Source organism: Gavialis gangeticus, unplaced genomic scaffold (genome assembly GCF_001723915.1).
Source record: "Gavialis gangeticus isolate Ggan-Ray unplaced genomic scaffold, GavGan_comp1, whole genome shotgun sequence".
Classification (NCBI taxonomy): Eukaryota; Metazoa; Chordata; order Crocodylia; family Gavialidae; genus Gavialis; species Gavialis gangeticus.
The window spans coordinates 9,936,577-9,961,519 of record NW_017729032.1 but is presented as its reverse complement, the minus strand read 5'-3'; the positions used below and the strand labels follow the sequence as shown (position 1 = coordinate 9,961,519).

General features: G+C 44.0%; 1 protein-coding gene across 1 annotated transcript; it reads right to left on the bottom strand.

The window, feature by feature from the left end:
* On the bottom strand, window positions 1–24,764 carry ANKRD42 (ankyrin repeat domain 42). The gene is made up of 12 exons (XM_019524420.1): window positions 24,709–24,764; window positions 20,502–20,665; window positions 18,306–18,413; window positions 16,392–16,511; window positions 15,259–15,394; window positions 12,102–12,302; window positions 11,287–11,412; window positions 8,039–8,144; window positions 7,091–7,260; window positions 6,545–6,671; window positions 4,643–4,787; window positions 1–308 (listed from the first exon to the last, which is right to left on the bottom strand). The coding sequence occupies exons 1-12, from the start codon at window positions 24,719–24,721 to the stop codon at window positions 216–218; spliced, it is 1,509 nt and encodes a 502-aa protein (XP_019379965.1). The 5' UTR covers window positions 24,722–24,764; the 3' UTR covers window positions 1–215.
* Window positions 24,765–24,943: the final 179 nt, after the last annotated feature.

The following is a 24,943-nucleotide window of genomic DNA, read 5'->3' as shown; positions in this document are numbered from 1 at the left end:
TGATGTATTAGGATGCATTTATTGCAAGGAGCTTACTCTGAGAGAGGACTAGAGTACAAACCCTGCTGTTTGGCACAGGTTCAGCTCACCATACTCTACTGAGGGCTTGCCCTGTGGGTTCTACAAGACAACGGCATTCCCTTGTGATCACCTCTTCCTAATTGCCTGCCACGCTTCCAAGATGAACGAGATGAATTCTGCTTTCCACGCACCCCTCAGCATCGTCTCACAAACACACCTCCGGGGCTGCTGAGTGGCTTCTTCATCTTCTTTTTCTCTTTACCCAATTCAGAAGGAGCCTCAATTTCCTGCAATGAAGACATACAAGCCATTACAATGCAGCCGTGTGCTTCAACCTGCTTCCATTACAAAGGAGGGGGTTAAATCACACAAACTCTTTCAGACAGTTGCAAAATATTGTGTTAAACATAAAACAAGAAATGCGTAAGAAATACAATAATAGTTAAAATGGTAAATTAACTATCCCAATTCCTGAGCCTACAGCTGAGAAAAAAATGGGCACTAAATGGATCCTTTTCTCATCTCTCTTCTGTTTACTTCCCATTGTTACCAGCCTTGGCCATTTTCAAGGGGCCTAGGTCAAGCTGCAGAAGTGTAGCTAAGCAGAACGTCCCAATGCAGCATGGTCAGCAGGGTAAAGCAATTAACATGTCCAGCAAAACCAGTAATAACATCCAATTAAACAGAGTACAAGGACTGAAAGAAGATACTTGCACGAGAACACCATACAGTAACCAAATACAAATACACTATATCATAGCTGTCTTAAAATATTAATATCAGCGATTGATGTAACCACATGTATTAGATGCTATTTTGTTATAATAGATGTATTTTTGTTAAAGAGTCTTAGATCACTTGTAAAAACAAAACAGCCTTGCCAGATAAGGCCATAAGCTAAGGTAAAAAAGAAACAGGTCTGTGTTTAACAGCAAGCCTTTCACAATGGGGAAAGAAAAGATAAGAAACCCTTCCTTTTACTTTCCTAACTAAGTGACACAGTCCAAACTCACAAGAGATCTGGTTCAGTGAAATAAATAAAGGCCATCAGACAGCGTGTATTAGAAGATTTAGAGTAAGGCATCTAGGGGTATGAGCTGAAGAGAAAATTTGGAAAACTCAGCAAATTCAAGACCTGCTGCCAATCTACATGCCACCCACCTCTCAAGTCTCCTTAGCTAGTATACATAAGAAGCTGTTGTGCTCTCACAGGTAGTCAGATAGCCTTTGGGTTAAATGCTTTTGTGTTTTGAAGTGCAAGTAAATGAAAGGTCTGCCTCTTTTATCAGTAGCCAACTTGCAAGGTTACCTGTAATTTGGGTTGCACCATCCCTTCTCCCAGCAAAGCTCCCTACCTCCAGCCAGAAACACTCTCACCCCCTAAAGGGCAACTGATTAGACCTGCCAACTTATCTGGGGGGGAAAAAAGTGATGCCTTTCTGGGGCTGATACATCTACAGCTCCTGTGCTCACCTTCCAGCCCTCAGCATTTGTTTTGATACAGGGCTGAAGACCTGTTGATGTAAGAAAGTGCAGTGCTGTTAACTGAAATGAACTTTTGATTTTGGTTGATTTGAAGCTTCCCCTGCTGCAAGGTACCTGGAAGGCTGCAGGACACATTATCAGTGCCATAGCAATAGCAATCCAGTTGTCACTTTGGCTTATCATTGACAATCTTGTCTCACTTTTAAAGCCAGTCTCTCAAGTCTGAAATCCCCCACTGGTTTAACAAACAAGAGCAAAGCTCACAGCCTCACCAGTGAAGGGGTCAGAACAAGCAGAGGCCTTTCATGGGACAGTGCTGAGGAGCCATCGAAGACCCTCTGTCAGCAGCCGTATTAATTCAGAAGGGCACATAACAGTAAACTTGCATCCGTGGGTCACGTCTTGTCTTCCCTGCTTGAAACAGCCCAATTACAACTTATAAGAGGCTGAAACAGTACGAGTCCAAGAGTCACAGGCTTACAAGACTCCAAGGATGTCTGGCCAGTGCCCCAGGACTGTTGTGGAAGCAGGAGGTGGGTTTGTTTCAGGGCTTTCCCACACCAAATGGGCAGGGGAGTAGTAGGCAGACAGCAGTGGCTACATAGGGCAGTCCTGGGACATGGAGAGAAAAGAGCCCAGGGTATGAGAGAGACATGGAAGCAGGGGAGAGGGAGAAAGAAAGGAGGAAGCAACTGTGAATAGGAGGGCATGATCAAAGGGCATGAAGCATCTCAGGTAGAGGAGAAAAACCCTGCCATCCAAACCCTTGCCAAGAACCAAGAGGGATAGGAGGTGCTGTGAGCTGCCCCTAGTCATGAGTGTGTCTTGCAGCCTACACTGCTGCCTATGGAGAAACAAAGGACTCCACTCCCAGGCACCTGTATTCAGGCAGGAGCTCCAGGGCTGCTCGTGCCGTTCCGTGCCATTCATAAGTGCCATCAGGAGGCAGTTGTAGCCGGAGGCCAGCAGATGGCAGCAGGAGGCTTACCGCTGCCGTTCACGTTTGCATGTGGACAGTGCAGGCAAGCCTTCAGACAGGGCCTGGGCACAACGTAGCCAGAGGAGGATTCTGTCTGCTGTGCCACGACTTCTGTACACATGGCCGCTATGGGCTGGGGTGAGGTGTTGGCTTTGTCGCACTTTCTGAAGTAACCAGAACAGCTTGGTCAGAATTGGGATACCAGGCAAGGCAAGCTGATGGTTTGCAGTCCCCAGCTCAGCACAAGGGGTTTTGGTCCCAGCCTCTCGCTGCTGCTACCAGCAAAGCAGTGGGTGCGCACCTGCCTGGCGGCCAGGGAGAGCCCCCTCTGACGTGCATCAGAGAATCCTCCTCTTCCAGCTTCGTTAGATGCAGCGGTTGGAGGCTGCTCTTTGGAGATGCTGGCTCTGGATCACAGAGGGATAAATCCTATTTTGCCCATTTGGGATTTAATGTACAGCTGCTGACAAGTGCCTGAGGTACACAACCCAAAACCAAGATGTATCCCATTCTGCCTGTGTAGGCACTTTCAATAGGAGCTTGTGTGCCTCCTACTGCTCTCTGCAGAACTGCACATTTATGTCAGTGGGCAGCACTTAGGACACCTCCAGAGATGGACCCAGGAGGCATATGACTCCCATTCACTTCAGCCTGGCTGCTCTGGGCTCCTAGTTCCCTTGGAGCGGAGAAAGCAGATGTGTCTTAGTAGGACATCTGTCCTACCAGCTGGGCCTCTATGTGACAGTTTTAGGATAATCCTGATCTCCTTCCACAGATCACCTCATGCTCAGAGCACTTCATCAGGATATAGACAATACCCCCTCTTTAACATCAGGGGGCCCGAACCCACACCTCCTATGCTCTAGCCTTCCACCCTGCTCTTCTTCAAGCTGGCCCACAGCACAGTCAAGAGGGAGAGTCCAGGGTCAGAATGAAAGCAAATAGGAAGACCTTAACTCTGTGGCTCAGGATGACAGGCACTGCCCTGGGTCCTGGCCCCTGCTCCCAAGGCTGTTTGTGCATTTTACCAAGTCATGACACCAATCTGGAGTGTATTTTAGTAACAGGGAGCAGGATCTGGCCCAATGGAATTAAATCAATGCAAGTGTGAAGGGAATCTGGCCTGCAGTGCACAGTGACCTAAAAACTGATAGGTCCCCAGTCAGTGCGCCTGTTTCAGGGTCTGTAGGAAGAGGTGTCATAGAAGTGTCCTTCCAGGAGATTTGACAGTGCACAGAAACATCTGATGTCCCACAAGGCAGGTGAGGTAGTTAACAAAGGAATGGAAAATGCTGAGTATTGTACATAGCGTCATTGCTGTATCTTGTACTTGTGCAGCATTTGAGTTCTCTTATTGCTTTAAAGTCCAAGACCTTGAGGTTCACTATAAGCAGCTCCCCAGGCTTTCCTTCCCTCGGTCCAACACCAGCATATGCTCTTCTGTGTGAGGGATTCAGAGTCAGGTCTTCCAAGAAGCCTTTCCTGCCTAAAGAAGCACTGGGATCAGGACTGCCACTGAAAGGCTTTCAAATGATGCAGTCTGGGCATCTCTTCTAGCCTCGCTGGGAGGGGATTACAGCCAGGGGGAGCATCCTGTGAAGAAGCCTGCTCTCTGCCCATAGGCTGGTTGTGCAGTTTTCCCAATGACTCCATGCTGTATAATGAAATAAGGGCTCATACCAGGGCTGCATTCACCATCCTGAGCCTCAGGGAGGCATCCTCTTACCACTTTTCTGCTAGCACCCAGGATGTTGCCTTCTCAGCTGCCCAGTGGCCTAAACTTAATAGAAAGGTAGCCTCAGTCCCATGGTATAATGATCAGGTTGGCAGGCTGTGATGTGGGAGATCAAGGTTCAAATCTCAGCAGTGAATCTAGCACCTGGGTGTCCCAGATCCTTAGCAGGGGGAACACAAGGGAACATGAAAAGTTTGGGGGCTCGCAGTGCACTGAAACAGAGTGATAGCTATGTAAGCCATTAGGCTATTACCAGAGGCAAAACGAGATGCTACTAGATGACTTAGATGCCCCAAAATGGCCTAACTGTCATGTGTCTTAGCAGGGGAACAGTGTTCTGCTCCCAAACTTTTCACATTCCCTTTTCACACATTCTCCAAAGCAGTGCTGTGAAGGCAGACAGTACAAAATGCAGCACTCACCCTAGTGGGCAGGGGCAAGACCGGCACCTTTGCCAGGCACTCCTTGAGGCGAGCGATCTCTGCTCGACAATCATCCAGCTGGCTCTCCAGCTTCTCTCGACGCACCCGCTCGTACTCCAGCTGGGCCTCCAGCTCTCTCACCATCCTGCCAAAAGCACAGTGCTCGTTAAACCACTGCCCTGTGGTGATCCAAAAGAAAGTTCAGGTCCAAACCTGCTGCTGCAGGGGCAAAACAGCTCATGGAGGCTAGTTGGGGCATAAGTTTAGCTGTGCCTGTACTACTGCTCCAGAACAGCGTAAGGCATAACACCAGCACCTGCTGCCACTGTCCTTGTAAGCACAGGAAGCCTGTGGCCCAAACCTCACCACAGTTCAGTAGCTATTTAAGAATCATTAGCATGCTGAATGAGAGAAGACTGCAAGGGTGGTATGCTTTCTGATCCAACAGGGAGGGACCCATGTTTGCCACAGCCTGTCCTAGCTGCACAGCGGCTGCAATTGGTCAGTATCTGCAATGGGAGCAGAAAGGACAAAGAGGCTGTCTGCCACTGCAACACGCCGTGTGAGCGCACATACAGACATCGCAGCATGTGGACCGTAAGTGGTTCAGTACATTTGGCTGCAAAAGAACAAACAACCCTTAGGCGTTAGCTCTGCTAAAATAGACGGTTTTAGATGCTGGCCAGCCACTAGAGGGCAATGTAATCCCACACACTGAGCAAAAGCCAAGTTTACCTCCTGGTCCGAATTCTCAGGACATCAAAAATACCTGCAGGACCAAGGGGAGAGTGTGAAATGGTGAAATCATATAGATTGGTCCCTTCACTGATAGGATATAGGGTGGCAGGTTGTGTATATTCAAGAAAGTGGATGCTTTAAACTGTTTCTAAAGTCTAAAACTATGGGATTTCCCAGAAATTAAGATTAAAAAAAAATGAACTATAGTTTGCATGAAATCACAGCAGCATATGATACTCAGCAACACATGGTCCCATAAGTGATCAGTGAATCATGGAGATTAGCAATTTAAACATCATTCAGATTTCATCTTCCAATTGTTCCTACTGCAACCAGCTCTCTAGCATCACAAACTGAAAAGTGATCTCACATGCACCAGTATGAACCAGCACAGTCACAAAATGAGGGCATATGCCCTGCCCTGAGAATCTAAGCCAGGAAGAAAGATCAGACCCAGATGAGCTTGCAGGTGCCTAAAACGCCATCTTCACAGATATTTAGAATAAGGAACCCATGGAGATAAATGCAGAATGCTTTGTCTATTGGCCACCAATCTAAAGTGAGCCATGACAAGCATTACTGCCTTTCACAGCACCCTGCGAGGCAGATGAATGTTGTTATCACCATTTTCCAGAGGGCACTTTTAAGAGGGCAATATCTGACTTGTAGAGTGTCCACTAAATTCTGCAGTACCCTTGCACATACCTCCCTGCTCCTATATTGTAAGTCCTCAATATTACAGCTCCACCCACATAGTGACTGACAAGAAGCATTGGTTTGGGGATGCCAAAATCTCCAGCTGGGGACAGGCAGAGACTCAGAGAACAGTAGAGAACCAGAAGGAGGCCTGCAAAAAGTGGCACCACTATTTAGGAGTCCAAAGTCTCAGCAGGATAGTGTGAGATTTCCTGTACGCTCCCAACAGTCTTCTGCAGATGGGATGTCCAACCACCTCAGCCATTTCTGCAGAAGTCCCTAATGAAACACTGAGGAACTAGGCAAACATGACAGAAGCTCACCTGATTTCCCATCTGATAGCTTCTTGACCATACATACATATTGCATTTAAAACATAATGCCCAAATAAGTACCAAATACTTGAACACCTTTGAAGAGACTTGGAAGGAAAAAAACACACAAATATCACTGTTAAGGGAACCTTACTTGTCAGCCTCCCTTTCTTCTTTCTTCCTCACTCTCTCCTCTTCAGTTATTCCCCCCAGCTGTTTGTAGTTGCTGCAGGCAATTTCTAGGAGTTGCTTAAGTTCTTCAATCCTTTGATAGGCTCTTACTGCAAGACAGACAATTGTGTGAGTAGCTAATGAGCTGTCTCCTGGCAATGGATTGTGGAACAGTCTCCCAGAGAAAGTAGCCTAGGTCTAGTTTTTGGTTGTTATAGAATTACATCTGACATATCCCTCAAAAATAATCTATAAAGGACAATCCTGTGCTGGCTTCCTACAGATGGACTAAAGTAATCTCCCAGTTATCCTCTGTTCTAGTTTCCATACTTCAAAAATGTTCTGGTTTCCACAAGACGCTCACTGTTCAAAGCTTCTTGGCACAGAGCCCCTGGTTCCTGACACCTCAGATGACAAAAAATTCTGCAGACTTGGCTGAAATTATGTGGCTACATATATTTTTCTCCTGAGATGATTATTCCTCCCCACCCTTTCAGAAAAAGACAGAGCTGAGAAAGAGCTTACTTACTACGTGCATCTCTTTTGTTGACTTGATCTAGGGTTAAATCTGCTTTGCTGTCCGTGCTCCCTTCCACACCATGTCTATCAAAAAACCTTATGTCATTGATATCTAATTCTTCATCCGAGTTGTCTCCTGTTACCTGGGTCAAAAGTTCCACAGCTGCCAGCTGAGCGAACCTGCACGGCACAGTCAATAGTTAGTATCCACTGCAATACCATGTGCTCCTCTACAAAAGCAGCCCATGTTTCACTGCCAAGTAAAACGCATACACTTGATTACATGGGAGATAGAAGTGCCTCCCAGGTTCTCTTCATTCTCCCACTTACTTCAGTAGTAGTTAGTTTGGGGCTTTTGGTACACAGGACAGCCTAGATCTCTAGGGCCGCTAAGATGCTTCTTTTGGCTTTCTGAAGACTTAATTTCTGTCTCGGTGGTAACTACAGAAAACAGTTCTACAGTTTACGAAGTTGTGCAAAAGTTTCTTTCTTTTCAGAGACTTTACATTTATTTTGCCTCTTAATTTAATCAAATAAGCACGTGTGGTATACTTAACAGTAAACAGAAATACTGCCTGCTGGCCACCTTCAGCATTCATTATTATGTATGCCTGAAGTATATCTCCTCAGTGTTTGTTCTCTTTCTTCTCAGTTACATAATTCTCTTCTTTTACAGTTTGCCACGTACACAGCTCTCACAGTTCCCCTCACCTCCAGTCACAATAATTTGCCTTTATTATTTAAATACTTTCAGTAAAGCCCCTCTCTCAGTAAAGCATTACAGCCAAACAATTATTACCCCGAAGTCTGAATTAATGGACCTAAATCTGCTCTTGCTCGCATTAGTGGCAATCAGGAGTAACTCCACTGATATCAACAGCAGTCTGCTGGTGTAAAAGCAGAGTCTGGAGTCTTGCCCTTTACAAACCAGTTGAAACAAAGGCACATGGACATCTACCTCCTGGCTACATCCTTTGGTGTCTCTCCAGCTTCATTTGTAATATCACAGTCAGCTCCCATTTCTATCATCCATTGTAAGCAGTTTATGTGTCCTTGCCCAGCAGCTGATGGAGAGAGCATGTATCAAAGTCAGTCCTACACACTTGTTAATCTTAAATGCCTTTTCCTTCCCTTTTCAGGTCCTTGGGACAAGGTATTTAGCAGAAATCTCAGATTTTGTTGGAATACTGATCAGGCTGCACCACAAACACATCTGCTCTAAACTTTCAACCTCTGGGCTGCCAACCTTGTTCCTTGGCACCCACACCAACCCAGCCCCCCTTAACAAGGGTTGAAAGCTTCTCAAGCCTGAGCACCAAGATCCCAAGACAAAAATACCTCCCAGGACAAGCTCAGTGCACTGGCAGCAGGGAAGGAGAGCTTTTATATATTTTCATATCCTGTTTTGTGTAAAATGAATGTTATGGGCCAACTCTTCAGCTCCTGTAACCTGGGATATCTCTATTTATGTTAACAAGAAAGAACTTACCCTATATCTATCCATCTCAGTTTGTTGTCAGAATGCCTCTTGACATTACATTGCTAAAACATGTCCCTCATTTCATCCTCACTATCGGATCTCTCCAAGTTTGTTGTCAGCTGTATTCACTACCATGGATACCATGACTGCAAATCCCTAAAACAATCCATTCAGCATCATGATGACGAGAACTGAATGGACAAGAGGTTCAGATGTTGAGGAGAGAACTCCAGGACTATCTCCTGGGCCTTGCAGTGCAGTATCACAGAGAGCTGAACATCTACGATATGGTCCAGAATGACAGGACAGGTCTGAGCGAGAGGCAACGATGAATTTCATATCGGTACAATTATGACACTGTCCCTCTACAATCTATACACGCACTTGCTTGACAAATACAGTCCTCCTCAGGGAAGACAGAGAAGATACTTTACACTGCTAGGGTGGCCCTCAAAAAGACAGCAAATCACACATACCATATAAATGTTTATCTAAGTGGTGGGCTTCTAGGGAGAGAGAGTTAAGTCACAGAATTTTTTTTTTTTCTGGTAATCGCTTGCAAGAGCTCTTTTCCTCTCGTCTCACAGTTATAGACTCATAGAGAAGTAGGGCTGGAAAGGACCTCCATAGGTCATCTAGTCCAAATCCTTGCCACTATAAGACCAGCTATGACCTGCCTGTCTTCTGCATAGAATGAATTTGCTTCTTGCCTTACTGATTTAGGCATTTGACTTTAGATGATAAAGCCCCTCACGGTTTTTCTTGCTCCTGTTTTTAGTGCTGGCATTAGAATGGATGGAGATGAGGTTTGCAGGGTTCCCTACTACTCATTCAGCAAGGGGATTGCTCTCCTTGGGCTTTTCACATATCACATGATACCAGAAGCAGGGTACAGGCTTCCCTTGATTTATGCAGGTTCTGTATGTGCAAATTTGCTCTTACGCAGTGACCCTTTTTATACCAAAAAATCGTTATATGCAAGGTAAATTCACTCTTATGCAATCAGTGTGGTGGAAGCCCACAGTCAGCTGCTTTGTGTAGTGCATTGTGGGAGTGATGCACACTAAAATATAGTCTCCTGTGTGGATCTGTGCTCCTCGCTTGTTGTCTGCGACACGTGTTTCTGTAGTTGCCATCCCCATTATGGTAACATTCACCACCACCCTGTACTTGTGTGTACTGTTGCTCTTGGTGAGTACCAAAATTGTCTTGAAAAAGTGGTAGAAATGGGTCCAGAGGTCAGTACAGCTGAGATCTTGGAACATATCCCTATTTGTTACATTGTAAAGTGGGTTCCCGTTATGCAAATTTGAATTATGTCTCATTTTCCAGGAACACATGTCCATCATGAGGGAAACCTGTATCTGATTCATAATTAACACTGTTGGAAAGGGGTCTGATTCAAGCAGCTGGGATTTCTTTAATGCACACATGGGAAAAAACTATTTGCCTTAGTGACTGATCAGGCTGTAGAATTATAAATGTGAAAACGGTAAAACTGGAATGTGATTCCTACAAAATATAAAAAAAGATTCTTTTTTTTCAGAAGTGACATTTTACAACTCCTAGAGAAAAAATAGGGGAAGACAGAGAAAGGAAAAGGTAGTTGCAGAATAAGGCACTGTATCAAGAAACAAATTAAGCATATGTTTATATATAAAAACGAAACTAGTCCTGCTAGCAGCCAGCAGATGACTCATGGTTGGCTAAATCAGAGCTGATTTGTGCAGTCTGGCAGGCTCGTCTGCTACAGAGTGGTAGTTAGCTTAGTCTGAAGTCAGGCAGAAGGCAAGATAAATTTGCACCTTACAGACTAACTACCTCTCTGCTCAGGGGTGGCACCATGCTCAGCCAAACAAATGGACTGCAATCAATCTACACAAGAAACTTGCTCAGGTTCACTCATCTTCTTCCTGACCAGATACAAGCAAATGAATGTCATACTCAAGGGACTCAGCATGAATAATCCACACGGTTCTACATACCACACAGCCTATGCTGACAAGCTGTGCTTCACTCCATCTGAGAAACTGTGGAACCACCTTATCAATGTTCTGTATAACAATAATTTACTTAGTCTATAAGGTGCAACTCTCCTCTACCTTCTGTCTCGTACAGAGCTATCAGCCTGTTTTGTGCCTTCCTCTAGTTCCAGGAGGGTATGGTGCATACAAGCTAACATGGGAGTACTATACCTGAATTAACCTGGATTGGACAAGAATTACCCTGGCCCTGTGGTGTATCACAACAAAATGCAACAGCAGTGGTCCAAAATATTTCCCCATAATTCTGCATTAGACCCTCCTGAGTGGCTGCATCACTACCTTTCATGGTGTACTATATTTTGGTTGTCTATAATGTACATCACCATGGTCCCTAAATGCTTAGAAAGTAAAGCAACAATTCACTGTACAGCATATCTCTGCACTGATGATGTAAAAAAGTATAATAAGGAAGAAAATACACTGCCTTTTGTACTTTAACTTGGTTACTTTAGTTTAAGAGCAATTACACATATGCACTACCACTTATACATATGCACGTACACATATGCACCTGCAAATAGGTATTTCCAGCTGTACATTCAGTGCTGGCTGCCCTTTGAAGCCCTCAGGAAAATAAGCTGTGTTTCGTGAAGCTTATTGGATGAGTAGCTACTTAAATAAAGAAGTAAACAAGTCAATAACAAGCAATAACAAGCTGAAACCCTGATCATAATTACTGACCTTTGTGCATAACAGTGGATCCCTTATCATCTCGCTCATTAATATTGATTATTCCACTTTCCACTAATCTTTTAAGTGTCACCAGGTCCCCTTTGAAGGCAGCAACATGAGCTGGGAAAGCTAAATCTAAACAAATGTAACAGAGACATTTGCAAGTGAAGGACAGTAATTCCACTAAATACACAAAGAAGCTAATTTTCACGTGCCTGTCACTTTTTCTCTCTCAGTAATAACTCATGCATGGAAAATCCACACTTCTTGTTGGTAGTGCAGTTAATGCATCTTTAATCAGTTAAAATACAGCTGCAGAACAGAGCATTATTCATTACAGGCTTCACTAAATATGCCTTGGCTGTTGGCTGTAGGCATGTTATAGTTGCACAGAGATTCTCTTTATAATTCTGAAGTAATACATACGCCTTTGTTTTAAACTGAATGGCCTAATAATGTTGGAAAATAAAGCCTTCTGCTTATTTTCTACTCAATGGTCCTAATTGCAATATAATATATTTTATTTTTCCTTGCTGCAACTAATTATCCATAGAGCCAGCTTCATTTTTCTTGGTACCAGACATGAGTTATACCACCCACAGAGTACTACATAAAGAACGACTGTTTGAAAAATCAAGCAGGTCTGGTCCTCAGCATAACAACAACGCAGTCTGACAGCCTCTATTCTACAGCTCTATGCTACCACTTTAAAGTGAGTCACTTTCCCATATCTGCATCAGTCACTTCTACACAGTTACTGTGCCACTGTTGCCATTTCTGCTGCAAAAGTTTGTATTTCAGATACTGTTTGGGTTTCTGCTCACCTTCCTGACTGAACAGATGGTCTCGCTCTTGCTCCACGCTGTCAATGTACTCTACAATATTATCCTTGTAGAACCTCTGGGCCAAGTCCTTTGGGGTCTCCCCATGGTCATTCCTGGCCTTCAGTGTGTGAGTCACGCTAGCCATTTTGCTAACCAAGAACTTAAAGCAATGCAGGTGGCCTTCCATTGCTGCCAAATGAGCTGTTACAAAAGCAAAGACGACACATATTAAAGCTGAGCATAACTAAATAAGGAACACCCAGCTAAATTCAAAGCCCACCACATCCCCAAATCCAGCTCCTCTCTGCTAGGCCTTCTAGCTGTATATCATGGCAGAAAGAGCAGGGGGACTGGACATGGGAGTGTTTACTTCCTGCTCAATGCAGAGTTTGGAGATGAAGCATATGGGAAACAAGAAAGGGCTGGGTATAGGATGGACAGAAACAGCAGATCTCTGCTAAACAGATTCTGCCATCATTCCCTCTTCACAAGGTTGGGCCCCATGATGGGGCAGGCTGGGACCGTGCACTGCTGGGGGTGCAGTTTTTTGGATGAACGTTAATCTAAGCCTTTACCATCTATGGTTTTTCAAGATCCCTTAACAGATTTGTGTAAAAGTACAAGCCCAACTTCACTGTCCCAGCCAAACTCCAGATCAGATGGAGGCAGCATGGATAGGCCAGAAGTCTGGGGACCTCGGCTCCAGCTTCACCTCTGCTGTACAACCTTGAGCAAATCACTTCACCCCTCCATGCCTGTTTCCCATCTATACAAGGGGGGATAATGACATTTACACTTTTGTACTGTACTCTGGGTGCATCCTCACAAGACGCAAGCTACACCGTAGCTGGAAAATACTGCAGAGTAGCACATCACAGCATGGACAGTGCTAATACACTACTGCACAGTGTCACCTAAGCATGTTCACCGATGCTACTGGGTATGTCTACACATTCAGTAATGCTCCTTAATTACTGTGCTTTTAGTTTAGTACTTGTTTAATGAAATACTAACTAAATGTGCAGTAACTAGAGTTATTGTGCAGTAGCACCAGTGCATGGTTATTTTGTAATGCTTACTGCTCATTAGCCTAATAACACTGTGTAATAGGCTATTAGCACGGTTTTTAACCGCCACACTACTGCACAGTGTTATTAGGTTAATGTACCATAAGTATCTCATGTAGACACACCCACTACCCAGTAACTGGAGAAGGTCCAGAGAAGGGCCACTCATATGGTTGGGGGCCTCCGTGGCCAGCCCTATGAGAAGAGGCTGAGGGACCTAAATCTCTTCAGTCTCCGCAAGAGGAGACTGAGGGGGGATCTTGTGGCTGCCTATGACCTTATCAGGGGCCACCAGCAGGGACTCAGGGAAAGTCTGTTCACCAGGGCCCCCCTTGGAGTCACCAGGAACAATGGCCACAAGCTGAGGGAGGATAGGTTTAGGTTAGATATAGGAAGAACTACTTCACTGTAAGGGTGGCCAGAGCCTGGAATAGGCTTCCCAGAGAGGTGGTGCTCTCACCTTCCCTGGAAATCTTCAAGAGGAGACTGGAGAGGCACCTGGCTGGGGTCTTATTACCCCTCCCATCCCCAGTGCTCATTCCTGCCCATGGCAGGGGGTCGGACTCAATGATCTGTCTAGGTCCCTTCCGACTCATTGATTCTATGATTCTATGCTTCTAACTCCAGTTACTGCATAGCAGCATCGCATGTAGAAGCACCCTCTGAGACCTGTGGATGAGCAATCATCTGAAGGAGGTAAGTCATTATCCTTTGCTTCTCAACTTTCCCCAAGTTTCACTGTTTACAGAATTTCTACTTGTTTCTCTCCTAAAAGGTCATGTAGTATTGCTATGTGAAACTACTATGGTCTATCCATATAGATAAGGTAACTGAACCGTTACTTTACCGATATTTCAGGATACCGTGAAGCTTAGGTGTTTAATGTTTAAAAGGTTCAGCGATTCATAATGAAATGAGCTACAGAGGTATAATACATATGTTCATTGCTTTATAAACAGTAGTATTTGCTATTCCCATGAGTGGGAAATGTGGATGAGGGACTCGGTGTCAAATACATACGTATTAATTAGGTAATACAATTCCATGAAAATACTCTGCATAATTTGGTTCATATACTACTGGCAAAAAGATGGAATATTTTGTTGTACATTACTGGAAAGATAATTAGTTTCTCTCCCATTAAGAATTCTATTATCCTTATAATAGCTAGATATAATCAGAGCAAGTAGCACTAATGTACTTCATATAAGTAAGAAACTGCCCAGTCTCCCAGTCCAGGAAAACTCTAGACCAGTGATTCTCAACCAGGGTACCATGACACCCTGGGGTACCTCCAGATCCTTTGAAGGCTACTGTGAGGTGTGAAGAGATAAGCATATAAACAGAGGCTCAAGCTTGTCCCTGCCTGGTTGAGCCCCTACCTCTACTGCCCAGCCCTCTCCAAGGAGACAAGCATTGTAACATATAAATTAATTTTTGAAATTGGGTGCTACCCAATTCACAGAAATTATGGAGGGGTGCCTCAAGTCCAGTGAGGGGTGTTTCAAGTCCATAGCTTTTAAGAACCATTGCTCTAGATAGTCACATATATTGGCCCCACAGCAGGGTCTTCCAGTGCCAGAAATGCCTGCTGCATAAGGCTGGAATTCAAGGAGATGAAATCCTGAATGCGCTGAAGTCAACAGGAGTTTTCCCTTTGACTTTGGTAGAAAGTGGATTTCACCCAAGGAATTATAGAGCTACCCAAGATGAAGCTGAAGCTGAAATACCACAGGCACTGAACATACATGTTATTTATGTTAGATATTGTTACTTTATAGGTGGGGCTGGTAACACCCCCTACTGTTAAAATTGCCCAACATATATCTCACATGTGAATGAAAACATGTCGTAGGGCACATCTAGTATAGATGCAAGATTTACTATTGTAAGAGTCAGCATTTTCCAATGTTAAACACACAGCAGTGTTGTAGATAACATAAATGTCTCTTTCCTTTACAAAATTACAGAACTGTGGCAATTATGTGGAATCAGTCAGCAAATGTTACTACTTGTCATTTGTTAAACAATCACATAATATAGCAACTGAAACCCAAATGTCAGGGCAACATAGTATTTCCCTGATGTACCTGGAAGATTTCCATTGTCATCCACGTCATCTATACTAGCTCCCCATCTGACAAGAAGCTGCAAACAACCCAAGCGGCCATGAAAAGCAGCATAATGAATTGGCTTCCAATCATTCTTATCTGAAACATTAACATCCTAGAATAAAAGAAGTAGGTTCATTCACTTAGTTCATTCATGTGTCAGTTGAAGAACTTGTACAGCCCAGATTAACTCTGGAATAGCAACTAGGTATTCATATTGTCTTAATTATTTAAATCAGGGCTATCCAGCTTAGTGGCTGGAGACCATACAACACAGGGGCTTCACCAGCAGAGGCCATGGACCCCTCACCCCTCTGGCTGCAAGCTCCCCCAGCACCATGTGAATGAGCAGCCCCCCTTACTTCCTTGGCTGCAGGCTCTACACTGACCTGTGTTGCCCTGCCTTGCTACACCCCGTGGAATGGGGACAGGAAGTGAAAGCCAGGGAAGAGATGGGGAGCACCTGGAGTGATAAGAGGAGTGGTGGATAGAGACAGCCTGGGGGCTGCAGGTTTCAACCCTACATGCAACCCAAGGGCCACCAGTTGGACAAACCTAATTTAAATCAAACCAAAAGAACCAGGAAAAAAAATACATAACTTCTTTATTTGATTGAAATATTGATGCTACTATGAACGTAATTGCTGCTGGAGGACAGACATCCTTCTTCGTGTTTTATTTATTTCAATAATTCATGTATAAACATACATACTAGGAATGTTCTGGCCATGTTTTTGTTGCTTAGTATATGTTGGTGCTTACATCTGTATTTTAAAGCTAAAATTTTCTACGATTGAAAAAGATTTTTATCACCCAAGCTTCTGATCTCCCTCTAGTGATACCACCATCTACTGATTCTCTTAAAATTCACTGAAAACTTTTGTTATGTCTCACAATTAATAACTAGACCTTAAGTTAAAATAAACTCTCACAAACAACTGCTGAACTACAGATCAAACCTTACAATCCCAAATCCATTTAAAAAACTAACAGGAATTTTGTTTGCAAAGGATCCCAGAATTTGGTTCTGTTCTAGGAAGCTCTGATGATATAACTGAAGTCTACACTGTCTTAAGATTAAGAGTTCCTCTTGGGAGATAAAATTGCCTTACCACTCCATTCCGGAGAATCGTCTGTAACGTGTACGACTGACCATGAGCTGCAGCTAGGTGTGATGGAGTACGTCCTTTGTCATCTTGAGCTTCTAGATTTGCTCCATTTATAACTAAAGCCTAAAAGTAGAGAGCAGTTAGATATGTTAGTCTGAAGCCAGGCGCAAGGCCAGGTAGAGATGCGCTTTACAAACAGACATAGTATTTGTCTCAGGATTAAACCATTTTATCCCATGACCAAATGTGATGATTCAGATGTCCATGTCCATTGTCCTGGGATAAATTCTAAAAAGGTTCACAGGATAAGATGTACTAAGTTTATCCCACGACATCACAAAGTGCATCTGAACCACTGTCCCAGGACTGCACAACTGAATCAATGGCAGAAAAGCAGCAGTGAATTCAGCCACTCGCTAAACTCTGATGAGAAGGGCCAGATGTGCATGCATCAATCCTGGGATATTTCTGTTCTGGGACAAACACAGGCACAACTGTTACACAAATTGCCAATTGCTCAAATCACAAGCAAGATCTTATGAAGGAGAATAAGGCAAGATGCCGCGTTTATTGATTTAGCACTTAATGCACACATACACACCACATTCATACCCCAATTTCTGTTCTTCACTGGTATATGTTACCAGTCTTATCAGTGCTTGGATCAACTTAGGGACCACCCAAGTTGATCACAAGAAGGAGCTGGGCTCCTACCCGTCCATCTCATCAGACAAACCAATGCTCCAGGATGACATGCAAAACAACACCCAAAATCGATGCATCTCGCCCCATCTTTTATAGTCTTGTCAATTCACCCAGTCCTTTGGGCTTTTGCTGTGTTATCATCGTGTTCTTCCTTGAAGATCAATTGCCGTTGTTCTCTCACTGTTCTGGGGCGGATTCTTCTTGTTTTGGTTTTCTGTCTGCATTCTTCAGCCAGTCATCAGCTGGTATTTTCCTTTTCCACAAACATGCTCTCACCCATTCTCTCACACATGCAGCATACAAAGGTCGAGCACTTACGTCAAGCTACAAAGCAATACAAAATAGTGTCTTAAGATGATGCAAAATTCAAGAAAATACATAAGCTTCAAAAGCAATAGGCAAAAAGTCTACTTGTATAACACAACTTGTCCAGGGACAAATGCAACTTCTTTTCCTATCCACAGACTAATTAAATCAGAGATCCATCTATGTCCTTCCACAGCATCTGATGAAGTGAGCTCAAACTCACAAAAGCTTATGTGTCTCTGATTTAGTTAGTCTATAAGGTGAATCTCCACCCTGCCTAAAGCTTAAAAGAAATGCAAAAATTTTAAATTCACTTTACAATATTAAAAAGAAAGAGTTGCCTAGGAGGATTACTTTAAAGGTGTATTTATGAAGAAGGAAGGAGAACTTGAAACAGCATCAATAAACTCTTCCACACTATAATCAGTATAGCGTGTTCCTCCATCTGTCCAGGTTGTACCCACTTGTTGCTTCTTGTCTTTAACTTAGATTGTAAGTTTCTTGGAGTAAGGATCATCCTTACATACTGCGTTTGCACAGGGCCTTGGACAATGTGTCCTGGTCCATGACTGACATTACAAGCCATACCAGAATACCTATAATTAGCAATAATTAAAGCAGAGATAAAATGCCTCCCAAAGACTTTTTGTTAATTGTACATACCTATAATTCTGAAGAGACTAAGCTGCAACTATTAAGCTGCATAAGGAAACTGGATGTCAACTTGGCATCCTGATCCTTTATGCAAATCCCACTCATGGTGGCTTTTGTTTTCAGACCACTGGAGCACACCCTCAGCTCCTGTAAAATGTCATAGATGATCCCGCCACAATGGAGCTATGGCCATTACAGCAGCAGACAATCTGTTGTATTGACTTTTGGTTGATGGCAGATAACTATACTTACCTGCATGCAAGCATCTTGGCCTCTGATAGCGGCAAGGTGAGCTGCTGTCCAGCCTCTGATAGTTGTGTCTGTTATATTAGCTCCATGCCACAGCAGCCAGTGAAGACACTACCAACCAAAACAAAGGCAAAGACATTCACGTCTATCTTAAATATAGGATGTTGTCATGGAGCTGGTATGCAATTAAAATGCCATTTTCATAACAACTTACTGACTGATGCTTTAAGTATTAACAGAATATTCTGAAGGGACTATTTCTGTAGTAGAACAGATCCAGTAGGAACCTACAGATGAACTATGCAGCTTCATGTCTTCATCTGCTCAGGAAATTCTCCAACAACCTACAAATTCAGAACCTAGTGTTGGCTTATTTAATGTAAACTGAAGTTTCAAAAGGAGTTCATATGGGCATTTATATTTTTTCTCCTATTAAAAGTGGAAAGTATGTTAAAAAGAGAGGAAACAAACATCCTTCTCTTTAATTCTGACCATGTTTGTCATGAGAAAAAAAAAGATTAACCTTTATTGGCCTTTAATTTGTTAGGTTTCCTGGATCCCCTTCTCTTATCCTGCCCCCTCAAGACCAAGCCGCACTTTTAAAAATGTGTTGAGGTTGAAGGCTACTTCCTGCAGCTCCCATGCAATGTTCAGAGAAAACTTAAGCATTTGTTAAAACTCCCTTTGCTTAATGTACTACATTTTCTAGAGCAGCAATTTTGCCTAATCTACAGCACTAGTTCCTCCACTGTCCCCATGAATGAATGAGGCATTGGTGAGACGTAGCTAAATGAGACTCAACTCAAACATAACCCCAGTGTAGGAATTATTAGGAAAAAAAGGCATAAGTTAGAGAACTAGGCCATATGGGAAATGTTTCTAAAGTTCACAATGGGGTTGTCCTCTTACCTCTCTGACAGCTTCCACATGAGCTAACAGCAGCTACATGCTCAATACCTGCAATTAGGAAGAAGTTTGCTTCCTTGCCTTTGGGACATAGAGTTGGCATGTTTATCTGTGTCTTTATTACTTCCTGGTTAGATTGCTACAGCAGAACACTGCAGCTCGTTCAAAATATGGCAAGCTAGATTTTCATTTCATAGCACTTACTGCAGCAACTGGCAAATATTTCTGGGTAAATGCAAAAAGTTTTGATTGAAACCTATACAAATCTAAATGGCTAGAGTCCTATCACGCTGCTACCATCTCCCTGTAGGAGGATCTGGAAGCTGCAATTGCCTGATGCATTCAAACTCACATTCCATTGGTATGGAGGGATGGGATGGGTGGCAGGATACATGCTACTGCAATGGTGCTCGACCTTTTGGCCCAGAGTGGCACAATGTTGGTCTGTGGGCTGGACCAAGCATGAGGTCAGCGTAAGGGGTCAGTCCAGAGGTGTGATGCTGATCTGGCCTCATGCACCAGATCCACTGCATACCCACCTGATCCCATGCACTGGATCCAGCCACAGTGACTCCCCAACACTGGCGTAACCTAATGCCTGGGAACTGCCCACAGGTCCAGAAATTTGGCAGCAGAGGCAGCAAAGCTGCCACTGCTCCTCCACTGCTAAATTTCCAGACCTGTGGGGAAGCCCTGTGGGCAGATGACATGCCCTCACAAACCAGATCTGTCCCCAGGCTACAGGTTAAATACCACTGCTCTATCTGAATCAGTGTCTTTTCAATTTACCCGCCTCGTTTCAATATAGCCCAGATTTGTTGATTGTTAGAACACAGTACAAATTTCACACATTTCACCAGGCCCTTGCTGAGTGAAGAGGAGGACAAAACACGGTTAATAAGAACAGGGCTGCTTGAGGAATACAGGGAAACTGTGACGCTATAATGCTGAGGTTAGGAAAAAGTGATATAGTTTGTAAAATCTTGCAACACTGAATGCGTGACATGCATAGGGCTTGGAAAAGGCACAATAAAAAAACCTAGATAACTAAAAATAAGAATAATCCTTTTGATTTCTACATGGTATAATATGCTGAATGTTAAACTGTACGCTCATCACTATCGATTCCTATCCTTTTTGTGCTCAAGTCATTAAATAATAAAAAGACAGATTATTTTTTAGCTCAAACAGTATGAAGTTGCAATGTTCGGTTCGGTCTCTCTCCTAACCTAAGAAAGATTACACTGATCTACAAGAACCTTGTTGCAGGCCAGATCTAAGAAAATATTTTACCTCCAGACTTCCAGAGTGTGCCGCACAGTGCAAAGGTGTAAATTTATAGACTAAATCCACTTCATTAATGTTGGTTCCACTTTTTACCATTGATGCAAGCTGCTCTACATCACCGGTTTTCACTGCCTCATGTATGCTAGCATAATTTTGTTTCTTCTTGACAGCTATTGAAAAATAAAAAAAGGCCATTAGCCACTTCAGTGACACTGTGGGGATTTAAAATATGAACTGAATCAGAGGAAGCTGACGTGCAGAACCTATCTTGGGTCTGACCTTTTGCAGTAGTAAGGATCAATGTAAAAATCAGTATCTTATCCTGACAATATTGATGGTATTTTTCAGAATGCTGGCCATCCAGTTGGGCCTGATGTCAGCCAAGGTCCCTATGGAAGTGATGAGGTGGTTGCACCAGATGAAAAAGCAGACCTTTTTAACAAATTCTTTCCCTCCATTTTTCTGAGCAGGGACCAGGACATCTCCCCTACCAGGATTCAGGATGGACTCAGGAGAGACTCTGCCAGGCCTAGGGTCAGGGAGGACTGAGTTAGGAAACTTCTGGAGGGGCTGGACATGTTCAGATCGGCAGGTCCAGATGCTCTCCACCCCAGGGTGTTGAGGGAATTGGCAGGGGACATCACAGGGCCCCTGGCACAGCTTTATGAGCGCTCGTGGTGCTCTCGCCAGGTGCCAGAAGACTGGAAGAAGGCCAATGTGGTCCCATTTTCAAAAAAGGGAGGAGGGAGGACGGAGGCAACTATAGGCCGGTTAGTCTTACTTTGGTCCTGGGGAAGCTCTTTGAGAAAATTATCCAGGAGCACATCTGTGAGGGACCAGCAGGCGGGATGATGCTCAAAGGCAACTAGCATGGGTTCATTAGGGGCAGGTCCTGTCAGACCAACCTGATTGCCTTCTACAATCAGGTCACAAAAGGATTGGACGCAGGTGTCGCAGTGGATGTAGTCTTTCCAGACTTCAGGAAGGCCTTTGACACGGTCTCCCACCCCATTCGCACTAAAAACCTAGGTGACAAGCATTGATGCCTACACAGTCAGATGGGTCGCAAATTAGCTAAGGGGCCACACCCAGAGAGTGGTGGTGGATGGGTCATATTCGACCTGGAGGCATGTGGGCAGTGGAGTCCCCCAGGGCTTGGTCCTCGGGCCCGCACTGTTCAATTTCTTTATTAGCAACTTGGGGTGGAGAGGGGGTGAAAAGCACCCTGTTCAAATTCACTGACGACACCAAGATTTGGGGTGAGGTGGGCATGCTAGAAGGAAGGGACAGGATACAACTGGACCTGGACAGGTTACAGGGGTGGGTGAATGAGAATAGGATGGGATTCAATACTGACAAGTGCAGGGTACTGCACTTGGGCAGAAAGAACCAGCACCATACCTACAGGCTGGGGAACTCCCATCTTGAAAGCACAGTGGCAGAAAGGGATCTTGGAGTCATTATCGATTCCAAAATTAACATGGGCCGCCAATGTGAGGACACGGCCAGGAAAGCTAATCGCGTCTTGTCATGTATCCACTGATGCATCATGAGCAGGTCCAAGGAGGTGATCCTCCCCCTCTATGTGGCACTGGTCAGGCCGCAGCTGGAGTACTGCGTCCAGTTCTGGGCACCGCACTTCAGGAGGGATGTGGACAACATGGAGAGGGTCCAGAGGAGGGCCACTCGCATCATGGGGGCAGCAGGGAAGGTCCTACAAGGAGAGGCTACAGGACCTGAACCTGTTCAGCCTCCACGGGAGAAGGCTGAGAGGGGATCTGGTGGCCATCTATAATCTTACCAGGGGGAACCAGAGGGGATTGGGTGAGACCCTGTTCCACTGAGCACCTCCCAGAGTAATAAGGAACAACGGCTACAAGTTGATTGAGAGTGGGTTCAGGCTAGACATCTGGAGGCACGACTTCACAGTCAGGGCGGCTAGGATCTGGAACCAGCTGCCAAGGGAAGTGGTGCTGGCTCCTACCTTAGGGGTCTTTAAAAGGAGGCTTGATAATTACCTAGCTGGGGTCATATGAGCTTAAACTTACCAGGGACTCATATGAGCCCAGTATTCATTCCTGCCCAGGGCAGGGGGTCAGACTTGATGATCTGCTCAGGTCCCCTCTGACCCTACGTCTATGAACCTATGAATCCACGATCCAAAGGAATTTAAAGGGGGATGTTGGTTCTTTTGGGTTGATTGGTTAGCTGTTGGGTATTTATTTAGACAGTGTTGAAAAGGCAGAATTTCCCCATAGAAGAGTTGTCTCTCACTATATCAAGCGAGCCAACAGGCTTCAGAGGAACTACATTGATTTACCTCAGCTGACAATTTGGCCCATTATGTTAAACAGGCATGTTAGTGCACTGACTAATGCAGCGAGTTTGGATTAAAATCATCCTTTCCACCAGAAAAAATGCAGTGAGAGCTGGCAAACGTGGTGAATGTGGCATCCTGACCCCCTACGAAGTCTTTATAGTAACTTTATAATCGTCGCTATCTGGAGATCCCCACTTTACAAGGCTGTCCACACGCCAAGGACCTCCGTACTTCCTTCCTGCCTCCCCGTGCTGGGGCTGGGACAGAGGAGCTCACACTGCCCTGAGCTCCCCAGCGACAGCACTGAGGCAGCCCCTGGGGCAGAACACAGCCACCCATTTCTCTTCCTTAAAAAGCAGCCGTTCGCCTGGAGGAACAAATGTGGTGAAAACAACATCCCACGTAGGTAACAGCGTCAATAAGGGATTCAAACAAAATATAGAAAGGAAGACCTGAACTGAGCAGTGGGTTTATTCCCATCCCTGCAATGCAGGAACAGCTGGGATGGGGCTGGGCTGGCCAACTGGTTCGGTGAATTTCATCCTTATAATCAGGGATCCCGGTTTTCGCAGATTGAAAAAAATCTCCAATTTTTGGTTTAAAAAAAAGTAACCCCAAATCCACATTTTTCCCTGATTAAAATGAAATGCCACTAATATACATCTCTATAACACCACTAATATACTAGACATATATCTAATCTAATATATTATATTATCTATATAATATTACACTAGTATAATAAAAGACCACTAATATATATGCACATTTTTTGTGATTAAAATGAAACACCAATAATACATATCCATATAACACTACTAATATACTAAATATATATTATATTATCTAGATAATATATTTGTATAACACCACCAGTATAATAAAAAACCACTAACATATATGCACATTTTTCCCTGACTAGAAATTAAACACCACTAATACATATCTATAATATAACACTACTAATATACTAAATATATAATATTATATTATCTATACTATATATATCTATATAATGTAACACTACTAGTATAATAAAACACCAATATATATCCACATTTTTCGATGATTAAAATGAAACACCACTGATACCTATATAACACTACTAATATACTGAATATATATCTAATACACCTCTATATAACACTAGTATAGTATAATAAAACACCGCTAATATGTATCTACATTTTTCTGATTAAAATGAAACCCCACCAATATATATCTATATAACACCGCTAATATACTAAATATATAAATAATCTTTTATATATATATTATATATATAAAAAAAACCACTAATATACTAAATATATATCTAATATACACAGTTTTCCATGATTAAAATGAAACCCTGCTAACATATACCAATATAACACTGCAGATATACCAAATATATAGATAATATATTACATTATCTATATAATATATAACACCACTAATATACTAAATCTATATCTATATAACACCACTAGTATAATAAACACCGCTAATTTAGATCCACATTTTCCCGTGATTACAGTGAAACCCCACTAATATAGATATAATCTCTCTAGATGTATATTAGTGGGGTTTCATTGTAATCACAGAAAAATGTGAATTTGGGATTACTGGAAATTGCTGATTTTTATTTATTTATTTTTAAATCACAGCAAACCAGGCCCCCTGCTTGTCATTCAAAACCCAACCCAAGGGAGGGAGCAGCTCAAGGAAGCGCCTCCCCCACCCAACAGCCAGGCCGGGCGGTGTCGTCACACGCGCTAACGTCACGGCACCGCTGGATGACGCGCTCTGAGTGCCGGGTGACGCAGGCGCTCCCCCGTGCTCCCGCAGTGATGATCCCTGAGGCTCCCGCGGGAGGCGGGGACGAGGGAGGGCGGGGGTGGGGGGTCTCACCGGGCGGCGCCATGGCGGTGGGGCCTTCCTCCTGCTGCGGCTGCCGGGTTGCTATGGACACGGGACGCGCTTCCGGCGGCGGGGGGGCGCAAGAGCATCGCGCGTTCCGCTGGCAGTTATGTATGGTACGCTGCCGCGCGCGGCATGTGGGCTGTGCCCATGGATAGATAGATAGCTATGGGGGTGGGGTGTGTACACGGCTGTGTGTGTATAGGCATCTGTCTGCATCTGTGTA